The sequence below is a fragment of the Balaenoptera physalus genome (assembly GCF_965194825.1).
Source record: "Balaenoptera physalus genome assembly, chromosome: 16".
Classification (NCBI taxonomy): Eukaryota; Metazoa; Chordata; class Mammalia; order Artiodactyla; family Balaenopteridae; genus Balaenoptera; species Balaenoptera physalus.
Window position 1 is genome coordinate 44,696,583 of NC_138898.1, and position 21,579 is coordinate 44,718,161.

At 40.1% G+C, this 21,579-nt stretch overlaps 1 protein-coding gene across 7 annotated transcripts in view; it reads right to left on the reverse strand.

The window, feature by feature from the left end:
* Window positions 1–21,579, reverse strand: part of KIF16B (kinesin family member 16B) — a 291,300-nt gene that overhangs the window by 38,281 nt on the left and 231,440 nt on the right. For 6 of the 7 annotated variants that reach the window (XM_082428587.1, XM_082428585.1, XM_082428582.1 and 3 more), the window contains one exon: window positions 1,240–1,323. The exons of the other annotated variant lie outside the window; for it this stretch is intronic. In XM_082428587.1, coding sequence (XP_082284713.1) covers window positions 1,240–1,323 — 84 coding nt within the window. The remainder of the gene's footprint in view (window positions 1–1,239; window positions 1,324–21,579) is intronic. 7 annotated transcript variants of the gene reach the window in all.

Sequence of the window (21,579 nt, forward strand, 5' to 3'; positions counted from 1 at the left end):
GTCACCCCACCTCATAGGCTGATTTTTAGAGCCCTGCAACGACCCACCCAAACCTCCGTCGTAATAGTTCCAGCACCTTTTCAAAGGTGCAATTCTATAGTTTAACTCACAGGCCTGTAAGCATGGCCACACCCTGAAACTCTTCTTTCCTCAGAGCACTTCTATACTGAGGATCTCAAGTCTCTAAAATGCCCCTCGTGGACCACAATCTCCTAGTCTTCAATTTCTCCATGGTCCCCACCCCCCCCCCCCCTTTTGCTCTCACTGCAACCTCCAGCCTCTGGATGTTTCCCTAAGGCTTGGTTCACTGGTATTCACTGGACTCCATGGGCAGACATTTCAAACTGGCTGTCTCCAGGAATGAGAAAAACACCGCCGTTCTATGGAGACTTTCACAATTCAGAAAGGGCTGTCTCAGGCCTCCTCTTATTTGATTTCACTTGCAATAGGTCTTATTTTTCTTCCTCTTAAAAGAGTAGCAGAGGGGACTCTGCGAGGCCCCCAGGAAGCTTGCTGGCTGGAGTGAGCCATTTGTCATTTTGTCCTGCCTGCCTCAGTGGCTCACAGCAGCAAGAGGGTAGCCCATGCCCGAGGGCCACCTGCGACCATGCCTCAGCACACTCTGCCTCGGTAGCACCAGATGCCAACCAAACAAGCAGCTCTAGCCTGCAAAGCAATACAAGCTCTACGGAGCAGTCAACAGTACATGCCAGCAGGGAGGCAGTCAGAAAAACAACAGTTGTGTTGAACCAAAGCTCTCCACGGAGCTGGCTCAGAAGATCAAGTTAAAATAAGTCCAACAAAACCTAACCATGACTAAAATAGGTATGTGTCTTTTTGCTTCCAGGCCACCTTGAAAAAGTAACAACGATGCAATACTACAAATCTTCAGTTAATTAATTCAAGTTTTTGGCAGCAAGCTTCGTACCCCCAGCCTGCATTGCGTACCATCTGTCTACGTGAATATTCAGTTCTCACCCACAACCTGCTTCCTAACCCTTGGAATAAATGTATCTCCTCAAAACCCAGGAAAACGCTCTGTTGGGGGGGGGAAAGGACTTATATTTTAAATAAACTGATCTCATTACTTTACAATCCGCTGCTGCCACCTCCCGTGTTAATGAAGCAGCATCTCTCCATCCGTGAACAAGAGTTAAGTGTTTAAGAGGAAGAATTCTCACTGGTCAATCAGATGGCAAATGTTCTGCACACAGAGAAAGAAAAGCTTAATTCTGTTACCTCTAACTGGCTTCGCCTCTCAGCAATCACACGTTCATCCTTGTTTCCAAATAGTTTCTTTGGAGGGAATTCAAGAGTCGCGAGCTGAAATACATATTTTATAAGAGATGCATTAATATCACATGTGTGATCTTTGGGCTATTATTAATCCATTATTTGGACTCTCTATCATGGCGGGGGGTGGGGAGAGAAAGACGCTGGAAGTTTAAAGATGGTAGGGCCTGCCTTGCTTAGCCACCAACCGTGTGACCTTGAACAGACCAGGCGAGGCTCCACAAGGGTCACCCGAGAGGCAGGATGCTGGGGCCTCAAAGGAAGGACAGACTTGAGTCTCAATGTTTTGTCCCAGATGACATAGTAGACTCTTTGCCAGGTAGTGTTTCACATGTTTTATTTTTTAAAACACAAGTTTGTTCTTCTTTTAGTCCCTTTCTAATACTAGAATTCAATTATATTTGTGTTGACATGAGAATTTGAAAACTCAACAAGCATACTACCTGAACATTTTGTAAAAGAGTTCTGTAAACTTTCCATATTGCCTTTTCTCAGCTACTACTGCAAATGCAGATGGCCCATGTGAAAAGAGGGCATCTCTTTCAATCTTTTCACCTTGTTTCCTAGAGAATAAAGGTTTAGAATTTGTTGTAGCCAGGTCTTGGAATTTCACAGGTATTTTCCTTATGCTTCTTTTCTTGGAAGTATAAAAATCATAACAAAAAGGTAAGTTTTCTGGTAGACTCCAAGGCAAGAAAGAGCTCTATAATCTGGCGGAAACCTGACCAGCTCGTGTGGCTTTGGTTGAATGAACGCTGAGCGGCAATAATCGCTGGTGTTGATGAAATTCACTATTTCCTTCCTTCCTCGCCCTGTCAGGTTCAGACACACTGAGAGGCCAACAAAGCATTATCAAGAAAAAAGAAAAGAACATTTCTCCCACAATATAGGTCACAATGTGCCACAAAATTCCTATTTTATACATATGCAAACCTTGGCTGATTTAAATTTATATTGCCACAGTGGGAATCAAAAATTAAGAACTAACATCTGTATGTACAGGACTTTGAAAACTTAGTACTAAAGGAGAATATATATACAGAAAAATGCACATATCCTAAGTGAACAATTGGTGAATTTTCAACATCTCAACTCACTGTAACCACCACCCAGATCAAAAGGGAACACCCCCAGCCGCCCAGGAACCCCTAACATTCCTCTCTTGTTCTATAAAAGGCTGGCGCTAGCCTGACTTCTAACAGCATGGTTTAGTTCTTCCCATTTTTGAGCTTCATCATATTGCACGAACCCTTTTGTGTCCACCGTCATCGCTCTGCCTCATGTGTGCGAGGTCCACCCATGTTGCCATGTGCAGCAACAGTTTGCTCATTCCTGTGGCTGAACAGTATCCCACCATGTGAACATTCCACCACTGGTCTGTTCAGTCTCTGGTTATTGGGCTTTTGGCTAGTTTCCAGTTTCTGGCCCTTAGGCATTGTGCTGTTATGAACATTTTCCTATAGGTTTTCCATACATTTCCTATAAACATATGTAGGGATTCCTGCTGGCCAGAGTCTGAGGGGTGAAAATGCTAGGTCATATGGAATGCAAGTGTTCAGCTGCACCTGAAGTTATCAAATGGTTTCCCAAAGCAGTTTTACTACCAACACTCCCACCAGCAGTGACTGAGAGACCCAGTGGCTTCAGATTCTCACCAACACCTGATGCTGTGGTCTTCTTCATCTTGGCAATGCTGGTGGGTATGCCGTGATTTCTACTGTGGTTCAGATTTGCATTTTTCTAATGAGCCATGATGTCGAGCATCTTTTCACATGCTCATTGACCATCTGGTTACTCATTTTGGGGAAGTGTCTGCTCAACTCTTTTGGCCATTTTTTATTGGTATATGCCTTTTTCTTATTAAGAGTTATTCTTCCTTTTCCCTCTCTTCGAGGTGTCTTTGATGACTTTAGAGCCCTTTTTCAAAGTTAGTGGAAGTCAGAGGTTTGCTCCTTTCAAACTCAAGTGCTCTTTCTACCCCAAACCTTGGAGTGGGTGGGGTGTGGGACCTCTTTCTCCTTCTCTCACCAATGTTCCAATTTGGTTGCTCACAGGCAACTTTAAAATCAGTTCAAGGTAAAGTGAAAGACCATGGGCACTGAAGTAAGACAGACCTAGTTTGAATCTTGACCACTGACTAGCTAACTACTTTCTCTGAGCCTGAGTATTCTCTGCTGAAAAAAAACCACAGGCAATGGTAGTAAACGTTACCGGTTATCTGTGAAGAATTAGTGAAGCAATGCCGAACGGGCCTTAGCTACTCTTATTATTTACTAGAGATCTCGTAATTACTAAGAAAGCAGCATGCCACATGCCTGGTTCCCTCTCCCCATCCCTGGAATGGTCATGTGGCTTCAAGGAGCAAAGGGTTTTCTGGAACCCTGACTTCACTGGCACAAACACACGTCCCATATGTTGCAGGTTAGAAAAGACAGGTACCCAGAACGTGTCTTTTGGGCTTCATCCAGCCTCGATTTCATCTTGTACAAATGTGTTCCCCCACCAAATGCAGTGATGCTGAAAGCTTGGCAAGCGTGCTTTCACAGTTGGTTGTTTTGTCATTTTCTTGTGTGGCTGATGAGGTGAGATGGTTTCTGTCGGGGGAAATTTACAGTCATACTTGCATGCTCGCTCAGAACTGGTGCACTGAAAGGGCCTCTGGCAGCTGAACCAGGTGGGAAGCAAGCATTTAAATTTCCTCGTAGGCAATGGTAGTACGTACTCCATCCTGGGATGGAGGCTAGTATCTTGTGCTACGACGATCCACCCTGTGAAATAACTGTGTATAAATTATCTATAATACAGATTTTAGGAAGAAAAGGGCAACCTTAAATGGCACTGAGGCACATAATCATAGGACTATAATATTCAACAATTTAACTTCAGAGATAAAGAAACACAGGGTCAGAGGTCAGTGACTCAGAATTGTTCCAAGTCATGGGGTGGCTGAGTCAAGACGAGGAACCAGGACTGACTCTAGGTTTTCATAACAAGGCTGTAAAGTGTATCCGCAGAGTATGGAAGACCCTTCTGAAGTCCTTGAGAACCTAGGACCCAAATAAAACACAGTAGTAACCCCTCCCAGTGTGTATTAACCAGAAAAATGACGGACAGCTGCTAGCGGTAGTCAACAGGCCCACCAAGAGCTGTCAACAAACCTCACGGAGGACCTGCACCAACTAGGGAACAGGAAAGTGACAGGTGTCAGTGACCACCGTGGGGATAACAGGAACGGGATGGTCTGGAGGCAGGGTCCCGGGAAGTCCGTCCTGGGATTTTTAGCTCCTGTCAACTGACTCCTCACAAAATAAAACATAACAAGGATGGACGTGAAGTGTTGGAGGGAGGGAGAGAAGGAACGGGAGCAGAAGTTCCCACGTGATTCATGATAAATGCACGCAACGGGGTCCATGTCCTTTCGATGGGGCTGGGACGTGAACAAACTGAAGTAGAAAGGTAAGGGTGTGAGGCAAGGTATCCAAAAAAAGTATTGCCTCCATTAAAATAATTATATTTACATCAGAAACAGCTTTCCAACCTCTTCCCTCTGACAGAATGGAAACTACCTCCATTTCTCCTTTTTAAAGAATCTTGACAGTGCTGTTTAGGCTTCGCTATCTGTAAGCTCTTAGGTTGAATGAGATGAAATTGCCAGTTTTGAAGTTAAAAATGGTTGAATATCAGCAATTCCATAAGGTTAAATCCCTTATAAAACTTCTGACATTTTTTTTTAACATCTTTATTGGAGTATAATTGCTTTACAATGGTGTGTTAGTTTCTGCGGTATAACAAAGTGAATCAGCTATACATATACATATATCCCCATATCGCCTCCCTCTTGTGTCTCCCTCCCACCCTCCCTATCCCACCCCTCTATGTGGTCACAAAGCACCGAGCTGATCTCCCTGTGCTATGCAGCTGCTTCTTGCTAGCTATCTATTTTACATTTGGTAGTGTATATATGTCCATGCTACTCTCTCACTTCGTCCCAGCTTACCCTTCCCCCTCCCGTGTCCTCAAGTCCATTCTCTACGTCTGCATCTTTATTCCTGTCTTGCCCCTAGGTTCTTCAGAACCTTTTTTTTTTTTTTTTAGATTCAATATATATGTGTTAGCATACGGTATTTATTTTTCTCTTTCTGACTTACTTCACTCTGTATGACAGTCTCTAGGTCCATCCACCTCACTACAAATAACTCAATTTCATTTCTTTTTATGGCTGAGTAATACTCCATTGTATATATGTGCCATATCTTCTTTATCCATTCATCTGTCGATGGACACTTAGGTTGCTTCTATTGTAAATAGAGCTGCAATGAACATTGTGGTACATGACTCTTTTTGAATTATGGTTTTCTCAGGGTATATGCCCAGTAGTGGGATTGCTGGGTCGTATGGTAGTTCTAGTTTTAGTTTTTTAAGGAACCTCCATACTGTTCTCCATAGTGGCTGTATCAATTTACATTCCCACCAACAGTGCAACAGGCTTCCCTTTTCTCCACACCCTCTCCAGCATTTATTGTTTGTAGATTTTTTGATGATGGCCATTCTGACTGGTGTGAGGTGATACCTCATTGTAGTTTTGATTTGCATTTCTCTAATGATTAGTTGAGCATCCTTTCATGTGTTTGTTGGCAATCTGTATATCTTCTTTGGAGAAATGTCTATTTAGGTCTTCTGTCCATTTAAAAAATATGGAACGCTTCACGAATTTGCGTGTCATCCTTGCACAGGGGCCATGCTAATCTTCTCTGTATCGTTCTAATTTTAGTATATGTGCTGCCGAAGCGAGCACAAAACTTCTGACATTTTTAAATGACCGCTAGGCCGAAGATACATTCCCAGCTGCTTTTACCTGCCAAGGGTAAATATTCTCAGTTGAGGGATTGTTGATTGGTTACATCTAAACCAATATTCTTTCAAAAGAATATTTTTCTTCAAGCACTCAAAAATAAAACAGAACTAGAAATATCTCATATTTAAAAAATGCAACACTAAAATAGCCAAGGAGTTGGGGAAACAGTAACAGTACAGGTGGCACGGAAGCCATTTAGGGGCCAATAGTTGTTGACACAGAAGGGATTAGGTTGCCACTCTCAAAAACAGCCCGTCTTTTGAAAAGAAAAAAAAAAAAAAAAAGACCATCATAGTCTTTACTTGGATTAGAGAAAAGAGGGCAGGAACTGCTGCTTCATTCTTACTATAAAATCCTTATAAGCCTTTGTATCTTTACTATTATATAAATCCTTAGAAGGGTTTAGAGATCTGGGGTAGAAGAGAGGCCTGAACTTTTTCTCTCCCCAGGTACAAAGTGACCACCTCATTTATTTTGAAACAGAACAGCAAAAGCAATCCTCTGTGGGTTTCATTTCTGGATTGTGAATTATTTAAACTGTCCACATGTTTTTAAAAATGTACAATTTACCAAGATAGAAAGAGCCACTGGTCAGGACAAATAATGTGCCTGGAGAGCCAAAAAAAGGAAGAGATCTCTTCTATTTTTCAGAAAGCGCTGCTGTCTGAAAAGTAATATTTCCAACAAATTAAGAACACAAGAGAGGCTCAGAGAGGGGGTGATTGCCCCTGACTTTTCCTCTCATGTCCTACATACACTGACACCTATTGTTTATTTGTTTGTCTGTTTGGCTTCTTATGTTAAACAGCAAATTGAAAATAAAATCAATGATATAATTTGTACATTTACATTTCTTCTCAAGTTCTTTATAGTTAAATTTTTTTCATTTTTATCGCTTCACTTTTGAATCTAGCAGATGGTCGAGATCTGATTTCCATGAGAAATGCTGTCAGGAACAGTAAACGGCATCCGTGGGTGGAGGAGAGATTCCTCTTTGATTTCCTTTGTAACCTCTGACAAAGGAAATACAGTGCCCTACATTTCTAAAAATTAAAGTTCCTGAAGATCTATATTCCTCACAACTACTCAATTCTAAAGGAACTCAGATAAATATTTCTGATTTATATAAAAATGATCAAGATACTTGGGATTCAGTAATGAGGGAAAAATAATTTTCTTTCTTTTTATAAGATTTCATTTTCTGTCAGAATCAGCTTGCTAGTTTCTACCAGAAGAGTTATGTTGGGATTTTTATCGGGATTGTATTGAATATACAGGTCATTTTGGCAAGAAGTGACATCATAAAGTCTCAAGTTCACCATTCCATGAAAAAGTAAAAAGATTTCATTTTCATAAAGAGCAAAACCCATCATTTCCCCCTTATAACTTTCACGGATAAAGTCTCATGTTAAAAAAATGTGATTGCCACGGAAATAATCTTTCTACAAACCATAACACTTGATGGAACAGCTCTGGTTAAAGACAGTGGAGTAAAGCCTTTATTTGCATCCCTTCACACCTTCAAAAGCGCCAAAAACGACAAGAGATGAAAAGCAGAGTTCCCTGTCAATCCCTGAAACTAACACAACATTGTAAATCAACTATACTCCAATAAAAATTAAAAAAAAAAAAGTAAAGACTCTGATGCCAAAGTAGGAAACCACCGCAGCCCACACACAGGCCAGCAGCTCCAGGGAGCTCAGCCTCTCCGTCCTCCTCTCCAGGCCACAGGCCACAAGCCATCCACCAGGGTCGGCATCCAAACCCCCAGGTATTGCATGACGCTGATGTTAAAGACTAAAGCTGGGGACAAGGAGAAAGTGGGGGGAACCCGCAGCAAAGAGGAGGGCAGTAGGGGCCTGTGTGGGGAGAACCCAGAGCTGCTCAAGGTGCTGGGAAAGAAAACAGGCCAGAGGCAGGCACCTGGCTTTACTGCCACAGACAGTGACCCCACTGCCCCCACGAACACCAGAAAATAAGATGTGCCTCGATGCGAACGGAAAAACTGGTGGAAAAAAATTCAGAAAAATTCCAGGCAAAGGTTTAGGCGTGTGTAGCTTGCTGCCTCCCCCTCCCCAGGGTCTGTCCCTTCCTTGTCCCCATGATTCACTGGTGTTTTCCCCTAAAATTAGTCCATTTCACTTAAGATGAGAAATAATTAGAAGGAACTGAAACTGAACTATGAATAAAAAGGGTAAGTGAGGAGATACTGAATAAAAGAGAAGCAAAAGGCAGATAAAGAAGATGCACAAGAAGGACTGACCGAAGACAAGAAGAACTCAGGCAAGAAATTATCCACAGTCTTAAGGAACCACAAACACCCATAAAAAAGAACCAAAAGCAGGAAGCGATACACAGGTTGAAAGAAGAGACTACAGTGGGGGGAAAAGGGCAGAAAAGTGAGCCAGCTCATGGAGAAATGGCTGATTCCAGGACTGGGATGGGGACCACGTAAGATGAGCCCGAAGCATCTTGTAGTGCCAGAGATCAAGGAAGTGCTCAAAACCAACAGCACGTTGGGGCTTCCCTGGTGGCGCAGTGGTTAAGAATCCGCCTGCCAACGCAGGGGACACAGGTTCGAGTCCTGGTCCGGGAAGATCCCACATGCCACGGAGCAACTAAGCCCGTGCACCACAACTACTGAGTCTGCGCTTTAGAGCCCACGAGCCACAACTACTGAAGCCCGTGCACCTACAGTCTGTGCTCCGCAACAAGAGAAGCCACCGCAATGAGAAGCCCACTCACTGCAACAAAGAGTAGCCCCCCACTCCCTGCAACTAGAGGAAGCCCGCGCACAGCAACGAAGACCCAACGCAGCCAAAAATAAATAAATAAAATAAATAAAAAAATTTTTAAAAATTAAAAAAAAAGAGATGGAAGATGTATTTAAAACCAAAAGCACAATGATGGGAGTGTGTCACAGGGACACAGGTGCCGACACAAAGAGCTGCTGCATATGGCCTAAGTTGGAAAAACGTGAAAAACAAAATTTTTAAAAATGTATTGGCTTAAAACCCCAAATATGATGAAATAAACAAGCAAATAAATAAATGGGGAAGAAGAAACAAGCCACCCATTCAGAAGAATTCCAAGTAACTAATGTAGACACTTCACCCTCCAGGAAGTTGGGGGCATCTCTCTCCACCCCTAAAACGTGGGCTCTGCAGAATGTGTGCTGTGTGCAGTGCCTTCCTTCCCAAGAGAACAGTATAGAAAGGGGGGAACCAAGGAACCTCACAGGGGAGAAACCTCAGCCAGGAGATCAAGGTCGATCTCAACAGTGATAAGACACACTGATGGTGTGTGTGTGTCCTTCATATGATGTGATGATAATGATACTTTACCTCCGTGGTTTTTCTCCCCAAAACCCAAATGTCTAATCATGAGAAAAACAGGCATATCCCAGTTGGGAACATTCTCTAAAATACCTGACCATCATTCCTCACAATATCGAGGTCATTAAATACAAGGAAAGTCTGAGAAACTGTCACAGCCAAAGGGAGCCTAAGGAAACATAAAGACTGAATGTAATGTGGTATCATGGATGGGATACTGGAACAGAAAAAGGACATTAGGTAAAAATTAAGGAAGTCTCAAAAGTACAGACTTTATTTAATAATAATAATAATGTATCAGTGTTGGTTCACTAGTGGTGACAAATGCCCTACTCATGTGAACTGTTAACAGGGAAAGTGGGTATGGGGTATATGAAAACTCTGTATTATAGTCACATTTTTTTTCTGTAAAACTAAAACTATTCAAATAGGATTTCTGGTTTCTGATCTGATACGTAAGGAGCTTAGAAGTTGTGATGTCTGTCCTCACAAGAAAAAAAAACTGAAAAAACTGAAAATCAAGAGCTCTTCCCGGATCCATCAGCGAATTAAGGTCACAGGGCAAACTACTGTCCCCCATCCGGAGAGACAGACAGGCAGAAACAACGAAGCACAGCTTAGCTGGTGCAGAAGCTCACAACTGGAGCCAGTTTTGGTAGAACACTTTAAACTGCAATTGACGAATTGCTGGAGGCTCAGTGTAGCCTAGTATGAGCGTTAAAAAAAAACTCCAAAGGAGCTGTGATTTCCATAACTTTTGTGACGTTTACCTCCAGAAGTCCCACCAGATTCTCACTGTGAAGAAAAATCCCTTTGGTTCTGCAGAAGGTGTTGGGGGCGGGGATAGTGGGGTGGTAAACTTCTGAAATACACCCAGAGTGCTCTGCCCTCAAGGGAAACTGTTTTCCCAAAATCTAACCACTTTGGGTTTTACCAAAGCCCAACCGTTGCGGGGGGGGGGGGGGTAGAATGCCCCCTGCAGGTTTCACTAAGAGACTGAGACCTAATCACAGGCCTACAGACCCTCCAACACACACATCCCACCGCCGCGCCAACAGGGCTCCTGCAAGACAACGGGGGATTGCAGCTAAAGGAAGCGCGAGCCTCAGGCTCTATTTAAGAAGCTTCTGGGAAAACCCAAAGACAATAGCAGAAACACAAAGAAGGGCACTTGAGGACACTTTGGGCTCTGACACCACAGCCAGGGCAATTGTAGCCTATATGGTAGCCAGATAAATATAAAACTGCACGCTAAAGGCCTATCTACCTCAGCTCCATTCACATGACACACCATGTCCAGCTTTCAACAAAAATTACAATGCATGCTAAAAGGCAAAAAACAGTCTGAGACTATTCTAAAATGAAAAAAGCTGATTGAAAAAAGAAAATCCAGTGCCTCCACACCCTGTACCCCTGCCCCCTCCTTCCCCACTGTCTACCTGCTCGAAGGAAAAAAAAAAAAAAATGAGCAAGAAGAACTCAAGAAAGAGACGAGAGAAACTAAAACAGCAGTAGAAAGTCCCAGTAGAAGAAACAAAAGTAGCATGAAGACAATAAAAACACAGGTTAGCCTGTGGCATATAGAGCAGAGAAAATAACAAGGCAAAATGAAAAATGCTAAGGGAAAGAAAACGTGACCCAAGAGGTTTACAAGTAACACAGAAATGTCTTTAAAGTGTGCAGTCCACAGGCAGACGTTCTCAAGCACATAAGAACTCAGGTAAAACACATCAACGTGAACCTTTCAAAAACATACTGGATGACCAAAAATATCCAACCAAGAGACAGCACAATACAAGGATCTCAGGAATGAAGAAACCACTGTAAATATCACCTCTAGTTAAACCCACAACTAAGACAGAATTATGCATAATTTAGGTATAAAACAATGTGATATATCGTGACTTTATAAAATATAATTTTTAAAATTGGGTAGGTGGGAGTAAATAAAATGTTATAATCTTATCTTTGTTATGAGTCCATTGATCATTTTTTTAATTTTATTTTTTTATACAGGTTCTTGTTAGTTATCTATTTTATACATATTAGTGTATATATGTCAATCTAGTGTATATATGTCAATCCCAATCTCCAGATTCATCCCACCACCACCCCACCCCCGACTTTAACCGTTTGGTTAATACGTTTGTTCTCTACATCCGTGTTTCTATTTCTGCCTTGCAAACCAGTTCATCTGCACCATTTTTCTAGATTCCACATATATGCGTTAATATACGATATTTGTTTTTCTCTTTCTGACTTACTTCACTCTCTATGAGTCTCTAGGTCCATCCATGTCTCTACAAATGACCCAATTTGGTTCCTCTTTATGGCTGAGTAATATTACATTGTATATATGTACCACATCTTCTTTAAGCATTCGTCTGTCGATGGGCATTTAGGTTGCTTCCATGACCTGGCTATTGTAAATAGTGCTGCAATGAACATTGGGGTGCATGTGTCTTTTTGAATTATGGCTTTCTCTGGGTATATGTCCAGTAGTGGGGCTGCTGGGGCATAAGGTAATTCTATTCTTAGTTTTCTAAGGAACCTGCATACTGTTCCCCATAGTGGCTGTATCAATTTACATTCCCACCAACAGTGCAAGAAGGTACCCTTTTCTCCACACCCTCTCCAGCATTTGTTGTTTGTGGATTTTCTGATGATGCCCATTCTAACTGGAGTGAGGTAATACCTTACTGTAGTTTTGATTTGCTTTTCTCTAATGATTAGTGATGCTGAGCAGCTTTTCATATGCTTCTTGGCCATCTGTATGTATTCTTTGGAGAAATGTCTATTTAAGTCTTCTACCCATTTTTGGATTGAGGCGTTCATTTTTTTAATATTGAGCTTCATGAGCTGTTTATATATTTTGGAGATTAATCCTTTGTCCGTTGATTTGTTTGCAAATATTTTCTCCCATTCTGAGGGTTGTCTTTTCGTCTTGTTTATAGTTTCCTTTGCTGCACAAAAGCTTTTAAGTTTCATTAAGTCCCATCTGTTTGTTTTGTTTTGTTTTTATTTCCAATACTCTAGGAAGTGAGTCAAAAAAGATCCTGCTGTGACTTACGTCAAAGAGTGTTCTTCCTATGTTTTCCTCTAAGAGTTTCATGGTTTCCGATCTTACATTTAGATCTTTAATACATTTTGCATTTATTTTGTGTGTTAGGGAGTGTTCTAATTTCATTCTTTTACATGTAGCTCTCCAGTTTTCCCAGCACCATTTATTGAAAGGACTGTCTTTTCTCCATTGTATATCCTTGCCTCCTTTGTCACAGATTAGTTGACCACAGGTGTGTGGGTTTATCTCTGGGCTTTCGCTCCTGTTCCACTGACGTATATTTCTGTTTTTGTGCCAGTACCACACTGTCTTGATTACTGTAGCTTTGCAGTTTAGTCTGAAGTTAGGGAGTCTGATTCCTCCAGCTCCGTTTATTTCCCTCAAAATTGCTTTGGCTATTCGGGGTCTTTCTTTTGGGTCTCCATACATATTTTAAATTTTTTTGTTCTAGTTCTGTAAAAAATGCCATTGGTAATCTGATAGGGATTGCATTGAATCTGTAGATTATTTTGAGTAGTACACCTATTTTCACAATATTGATTCTTTCAATTCAAGAACATGGTATATTTCTCCATCTGTTTGTGTCATCTTTGATTTCTTTCATCAGTGTCTTATAGTTTTCTGAGTACAGGTCTTTTACCTCCTTAGGTAGGTTTATTCCTAGGTATTTTATTCTTTGTGTCGCAGTGGTGAATGGGACTGTTTCCTTAATTTCTCTTTCTGAGCTTTCATTGTTAGTGTACAGGAATGCAAGAGATTTCTGTGCATTAATTTTGTATCCTGCAACTTTACCAAATTCATTGATTAGCTCTAGTAGTTTTCTGGAAGCATCTTTAGGATTCTCTATGTATAGTATCATGTCAACTGCAAACAGTGACAGTTTCACTTCTTCCTTTCCAATTTGTATTCCTTTTATTTCTTTTTCTTCTCTAATTGCCATGGCTAGGACTTCCAAAACTATGTTGAATAAGAGTGGCGAGAGTGGACATCTTTGTCTTCTTCCTGATCTTAGAGGAAATGCTTTCAGTTTTTCACCATTGAAAATGATGTTTGCTGTAGGTTTGTCATATATGGCCTTTATTGTGTTGAGGTAGGTTCCCTCTGTGCCCACTTTCTGGAGAGTTTTTATCATAAATGGGTGTTGAATTTTGTCAAAAGCTTTTTCTGCATCTATTAAAATGATCATATGGTTTTTATTCTTCAATTTGTTAATATGGTGTATAACACTGATTGATTTCACCATACTGAAGAATCCTTGCATCTCTGGGATAAATCCCACTTGATCATGGTGTATGTTCCATTTAATGTATTGCTGGATTCTGTTTGCTAGTATTTTGTTGAGGATTTTTGCATCTATATTCATCAGTGATATTGGTCTGTAATTCCTTTTTTTGTAGTATCTTTCTCTGGTTTTGTTATCAGGGTGATGGTGGCCTCATAGAATGAGTTTGGGAGTGTTCCTTCCTCTGCAATTTTTTGGAAGAGTTTGAGAAGGATGGGTGTTAGCTCTTCTCTAAATGTTTGATAGAATGCACCTGTGAAGCCATCTGGTTCTGGACTTTTGTTTGTTGGAAGATTTTTAATCACAGTTTCAATTTCACTACTTGTGATTGGTCTGTTCATATTTTCTATTTCTTCCTGGTTCAGTCTTGGCAGGTTATACCTTTCTAAGAATTTGTCCATTTCTTCCAGGTTGTCCATTTTATTGGCATAGAGTTGCTTGTAGAAGTCTCTTAGGATGCTTTGTATTTCTGCAGTGTCTGTTGTAACTTTTTCTTTTTCATTTCTAATTTTGTTGATTTGAGTCCTCTCCCTCTTTTTCTTGATGACTATGGCTAAAGATTTATCATATTTGTTGATCTTCTCAAAGAACCAGCTTTTAGTTTTATTGATCTTTGCTACTGTTTTCTTTCTTTCTATTTCATTTATTTCTGTTCTGATCTTTATGATTTCTTTCCTTCTACTACCTTTGGGTTTGTTTGTTCTTCTTTCTCTATTTCCTCTAGGTGCAAGGTTAGATTGTTTACTTGAGATTTTTCTTTCTTGAGGTAGGATTACCTTGCTATAAACTTCCTTCTTAGAACTGCTTTTGCTGCATCCCATAGGTTTTGGATCATCGTGTTTTGTTGTCATTTGTCTCTAGGTATTTCCTGATTTCCTCTTTGATTTCTTTGGTGATCTCTTGGTTATTTAGTAACGTATTGTTTAGCCTCCACGTGTTTGTGTTTTTTACGTTTTTTTCCCCCTGTAATTCATTTCTAATCTCATAGTGTTGTGGTCAGAAAAGATGCTTGATATGATTTCAATTTTGTTAAATTTACCTAGGCTTGATTTGTGACCCAAGATGTGATCTATCCTGGAGAATGTTCCATGTGCATTTGAGAAGAAAGTGTAATCTGTTGTTTTCGGATGAAATGTCCTATAAATATCAATTAAATCTATCTGGTCTACTGTGTCATTTAAAGCTTGTGTTTCCTTATTAATTTTCTGTCTGGATGATCTGTCCATTGGTGTAAGTGAGGTGTTAAAGTCCCCCACTATTATTGTGTTACTGTTGATTTCCTCTTTTATAGCTGTTAACAGTTGCCTTATGTACTGAGGTGCTCCTATGTTGGGTGCATATATATTTATGATTGTTATAACTTCTTGGACTGATTGATCCCTTGATCATTATGTAGTGTCCTTCCTTGTCTCTTGTAACATTCTTTATTTTAAAGTCTATTTTATCCGATATGAGTATTGCTACTCCAGGTTTCTTTTGATTTCCATTTGCATGGAATATCTTTTTCCATCCCCACACTCTCAGTCTGTATGTTTCCCTAGGTCTGAAGTGGGTCTCCTGTAGACAGCATATAGATGGGTCTTGTTTTTGCATCCATTCAGCAAGCCTGTGTCTTTTGGTTGGAGCATTTAATCTATTCACATTTAAGGTGATTATCAATATGTATGTTCCTATTACCATTTTCTTAATTGTTTTGGGTTTGTTTTTATAGGTCCTTTTCTTCTCTTGTGTTTCCCAGTTAGAGAAGTTCCTTTAGCATTTGTTGTAGAGCTGGTTTGGTGGTGCTGAATTCTCTTAGCTTTTGCTTGTCTGTAAAGCTTTTGATTTCTCCATCAAATCTGAATGAGATCCATGCTGGGTAGTGTAATCTTGGTTGTAGGTTCTTCCCTTTCATCACTTTAAATATATCATGCCACTCCCTTCTGGCTTGTAGCATTTCTGCTGAGAAATCAGCTGTTAACCTTATGGGAGTTCCCTTGTATGTTATTTGTTGTTTTTCCCTTGTTGCTTTCAATAATTTTTCTTTGTCTTTAATTTTTGTTAGTTTGATTACTATGTGTCTCAGTGTGTTTCTCCTTGGGTTTATCCTGCCTGGGAAGCTCTGCACGTCCTGGACTTGGGTGGCTATTTCCTTTCCCATGTTAGGGAAGTTTTCGACTATAATCTCTTCAAATATTTTCTTGGGTCCTCTCTGTCTCTCTTCCTCTTCTGGGACCCCTATAATGCGAATGTTAGTGCATTTAATGTTGTCCCAGAGGTCTCTTAGGCTGTCTTCAATTCTTTTCACTCTTTTTCTTTATTCTCTTCCACGGCAGTGAATTCCACCATTCTGTCTTCCAGGTCACTTATCCGTTCTTCTGCCTCAGTTATTCTGCTACTGATTCCTTCTAGTGTAGTTTTCATTTCAGTTATTGTATTGCTCATCTCTGTTTTTTCTTTAATTCTTCTAGATCTTTGTTGAAGATTTCTCGCATCTTCTCCATCTTTGCCTCCATTCCTTTTCCAAGGTCCTGGATCATCTTCACTATCATTATTCTGAATTCTTTTTCTGGAAGGTTGCCTATCTCCACTTCACTTAGTTGTTTTTCTGGGGTTTTATCTTGTTCCTTCATCTGGTACATAGCCCTCTGCCTTTTCATCTTGCCTATCTTTCTGTGAATGTGGTTTTTGTTCCACAGGCTGCAGGATTGTAGTTCTTCTTGCTTCTGCTGTCTGCCCTCTGGTGGATGAGGCTATCTAAGAGGCTTGTGCATGCTTCCTGCTGGGAGGGACTGGTGGTGGGCAGAGCTCAGTAAAACTTTAATCTGCTTGTCTGCTGATGGGTGGGGCTGAGTTCCCTCCCTGTTGGTTGTTTGACATGAGGCGACTCAGCACTGGAGGCTACAGGCTCTTTGGTGGGGCTTACTGCGGACTCTGGGAGGGCTCATGCCAAGGAGTACTTCCCAGAATTTCTGCTGCCAGTGTCCTTGTCTCCGCATTGAGCCACCGCCACCCCCCACCTCTGCAAATCCCGCTAGCCTTCAAAGTCTGATACTCTGGGAATTCCTCTTCCTATTGCCAGACCCCCCCCAGGTTGGGAAGCCTGATTTGGGGCTCAGAACCTTCACTCCAGTGGGTGGACTTCTGTGGTATAACTGTTCTCCAGTTGGTGAGTCACCCACCCAGCAGTTATGGAATTTCATTTCATCAGGATTTAGCCCCTCCTACCATCTCATTGCAGCTTCTCCTTTGTCTTTGGATGTGGGGTATCTTTTTTGGTGAGTTCGAATGTCTTCCTGTCGATGACTGTTCAGCAGTTAGCTGTGATTCTGGTGCTCTCACAAGAGGCAGTGAGTGCACGTCCTTCTACTCCGCCATCTTGAACCTGCCCATCTCAATTGATCATTTATAAGAGTGAAACAACACTGATAATTTATAAAATGGAAACACACCACATGAAAACTAGCAACTACTGTTTTAATGTTTTTTATAATCTTTGTTCTTAAAGTCACATATATTCTAGAGGTCATGGTGGAGAAAAATTTAATTTGAATTTCATCAATTTCTTCAGTTTTACTTGATTTTCTTTCACCTCTGTTAAATTCAAGTAAAATTAAATTTAATGTTTGTAATTAAAAATAGCACATCTAGTTTGAACCCAATGTTATAAAGTTATTTCATTCTTTCTTCCTATTCTTTTTTGTCTCATTTTTATTTCTTTGTATCAATCTACATATCCATCCTGTTATCTGTGCCTATTCATTTAAGTACTTAAAATAATGTTCATTAAATGGTAATTTAATTATATTTAGAGAATGATTTTGAGTAATCTGTTGCTTCTTATATTATGTGAAACTTTTATAAATGAGCATGCATCATTTGTATAGAAACAATAAAAAGTGATTATTTTTTTTACGTATTTAATGGAACAGTTAAATTAACACCACATGGCTTTTTCTTTTAATAACCTGGGATTTGGGGCAATCAGATTTCAAGTCTCAACTCAGCAAAGAGCTGGTTGTATAATATCTCTAGTTCTTAGTTTCATCATCTGTTAAAAATGAAGGAGTTGAACTGAGATATTTGTTTCCAGCTCTGAAATTCTGTATCTCAGGTACTGATGATTAAAATCTCTCTATGCTGAGTTACAAGTAGCACTGTAGATACCATGGAGATATTTTACCTATTAACTTGGCTATATTGCTTTTGAGGAGTGTACCTTCCTTCCCGTAAAATCTTCACAGCCTTCTTATTTGAAGTAAGGGAAACATGTACAGGGAAAATAGAGCCGAATATAATAATGAAATGTTACTTTTCAAAGGTTGTAGAATAGAAAAAGGGCAGAAACAAATGGGAATGCAGTATTCATGAGAAAACCCGTAAAACTATACCACTTCCTGCTATAACCATTATCCTTACAGCAGGAGTGGGAAATGATGCAAAGACAATTGAGCTCTTATGGTAAAACTGTACATTAAAGTTAACAATGATGACTGAGGTCAAATATATTGGATATTTGTAAGAGACATGATAGGCCTAGAGAGCACTGGAAGAAAACTGAACAACAGCCCTATGGGCTTACTTTGTGTAATTATGAAATTTGATTATGCTGAGTAAAACATAGGAAACAAGTGAGAATTAAAATAGCACATTTCTTTGGCCTAAGAGAAATAATGACAAGCTTATTCTGCAATTCAGTAAAGAAAACATATTCTAAAGACAAAAGGACTGAAACAAAAGCCATTAAAAAAATGAAATCGGTAATTTTGAGGCACACTGATTTCCAATGAAATATGTCTTGCCCTTCTTTGCTGCCTGTGGAGTCTAAAAATCCAAGTGATCAACTTTATTTTGCATGTTCGAGAAACAAGCCCATAACTTTCAGGCTGAACAATAGCTCTATATGAAGAAATATCAGTGGAGTAAGAAAAGACAGTGGCTCCTTATAGAACTTGTATAGCCAGTTTATGGAATTATTTGTGAATCTCAGTTTTGGGAAAATAAAAGCATTGAGTATCCATTTATTCATCAAGTTGGCTAGCTATATGTATATGTATATATATTAGAAATACAGTCAGCATTCTCTGTTGCTTTATAATATTTCTTAATGATCTTAATGATCTCAGAGTGAAATTTTCATCTACAAGCTGGCTTTTCCCTTTCTGATTCCCAGTGAACTGACACAGCCTGATTTCTTCTAAGAGTCACCACGCTCAAATCCTGACTTCAATGTTTATTACATTATAATAAGATAGGTCGGCCAGTCTGTTGCCATCAAGGAGACAAATTAAATGTAATGGAAAAGTTTGTTTTTATTAAAAGTCTTTTTCTCTTAGCCAAGTTCACTTTTTAGGTTAGCCAGGTGGTCTTGACGGCAACAGACAGCATAGGTTTTGATATATGGCATCGTTGTTCCTTTGTATATAAATAATGGCAGCTCTAATATAGAAAAGAAACTAAAGTGAGCAATAAAAAGTCTTGCCTATCTTTTATGATTTTACAACAATTAAGCAGCTAAAGCTGGATTATAAATCACTGAAGGGAAACTGAGAACAATCGAGAACAACAACAGTAATAAAGTATGGAATCTTTACTAATGAAAGGGAAACATCTGACTTCTGTTACCACCTAATAAAAGTGCACTTTATTGTCGTTCCTCATTTACTAGGCATTTTCTTTACTCCTGTAATACTTGGCTACCTAACCAGTATCCAGTTTTTAAAGATGAGAGGGAAAAATTCTATACGGCAAATCTATATGGTCAAATCAGATTTAACCTGTCTTTTGCCAGTAGATGCACCTACCTGACAACTGCCAGCATTTGAAACACCCACACTCTACAGGTTTCTGGTTGTAAATTTCAGCCACTCCAGCTTTTGAGGAATACAAATAATGAAAACTCATCAAAGCGCTGTCATAACTCTCCCAGCTGACTAGATAGAAGCATTTCTGACTACTCAAAATTAATAGCAGCTCCCAAGGCCTTATAAGAACAGCTGTCATTGAGAAATATACTCACAAACAAATAAGTAATTCTCCCAGTTTGATCTGTTAGAGGCATGAAGCGGCAACTCTTCAGGGCAACCTAGATGGGTTATCAAAGGAGCAATGAGCTCCCGTAGACCTCTGATATGGTAATGTGAGCGTACCATGCAGTATTTATTAGCACGTGCTATGTGCCTCGCCCAGAGCTTGGTACATTCTAGACTCTCATTAAGGATCTGCTCAATGAACAAGGCAGAATCCTTTGCTGGTGGTCCACGTGGAACAGCCAGCAATTATAATTAGGACATTCCACCAACGGAAGCTGCTGTCCTGTCGTCACTGAAGTGCTAAAACTTGGTGAGATCTTAGGTATAAAACCACAGTTGGAAATGTATCAATACTAAGGACTGCACTGACTTTGTTATATTTGGTATAAAATACAAAATAAAATAAAATCCCACTCCTCCCAAAGCCAGTATCAATTTTATTTAGGTATGAGCCAGTGAAGACAGATTTGAGAACATTAATATATGTCACAACAATTTTTCAAAGTGAGAAACATTTCAGATCTGTGAGAATTTCATACTGCATTTTTACGAATAATTATGCAGTTGAATTAACTCAAATGCTTGTATTTTCCATCCGTTACTGTGAGGTTAATTGTCCCTTTCAGGGACTGAGACGTGACAGGAACCTGTCATTGCCATGACATTCAACAGAAGGAACCCCATTTCTAGTTTTCATCCATGGGGTCTCGCTATGTAACAGATTTTTATAGGGAAGAGATTTTCTTCTTTCTGGGCTCATCTGGAGAACTCTGAAAACTCCCCCTTCTTGAGTGAACATGGTCATGGAGACTCAGGACAAAGAAGAAGGACTAGGAGTCAGGAGACATGAACCTTGCCTGGGCCCCAAGTCTTGATGTGCCTTTGAACAAAACTCTCCCTGGGGATTTGATTCCTCATTTCTAAAATGAAAAACTGGACTACCCAATCTTTAAGGTCCCTTGGAGTACTTGATGTCTCATAATGTGCAAGTGGTTCCAACCCATTGTTACAGAAGTTTCCTTGCTGGTTGGAGAGGAAAGCCTGGTACAAGTCTATGTTTCATAGTCTTTGGTGATCAAAAGGCAATCAACATGTTTTCATTGTCTAGGTTTAAATTCGCCTGTCATTAATTTTGACAAGATTATTTGTCACTGGAAATCACCTTTTAGATTTGGTGATCTGTAACAATGACTGTAATAATGAAAAATCAATAACGCTCCCAAGGTGGATGCAAAAGAAATGACACACAGCATCTTAACCAACGGTCCAGAGAACATCATTTGGGGGATATATTTTCCCCTAACTACACACACTCTCAGATCCCATGTCAGATTTCCTGAATTAGAATTTCCTAGCTTGGGTCCTGGATCCACATGTCTTAGAAAAGCTTCCCAGCTAACTGGTGCTTTTTGCTCCCCAACCCACCTTTGAAAGAAGGGATTTAAATACTGATTACCTATCAGGTAGAGAGAATCGTATGATACAAGCCATACAGTGAGGTAAGTGGGCCTCTGATAACGTACCAGGTCAGGAAGCTGGCAGCATTCTATTTTTGCCTACATAGCTGTGTGCTATTTAAAAATTCAAGGAGGCTGAGCGCTTGGTGCGGCTGAATTTATCTAAGGTTTACTGAATGCTCCCTGTGGCTGTGGTTGGTAGCATTATAATTTGGGTGGTGAGCAGATTTGCAATTTTTATATTAAATTTGGAATGCTGGTTATAAAACTGTTTAGAATGCATTT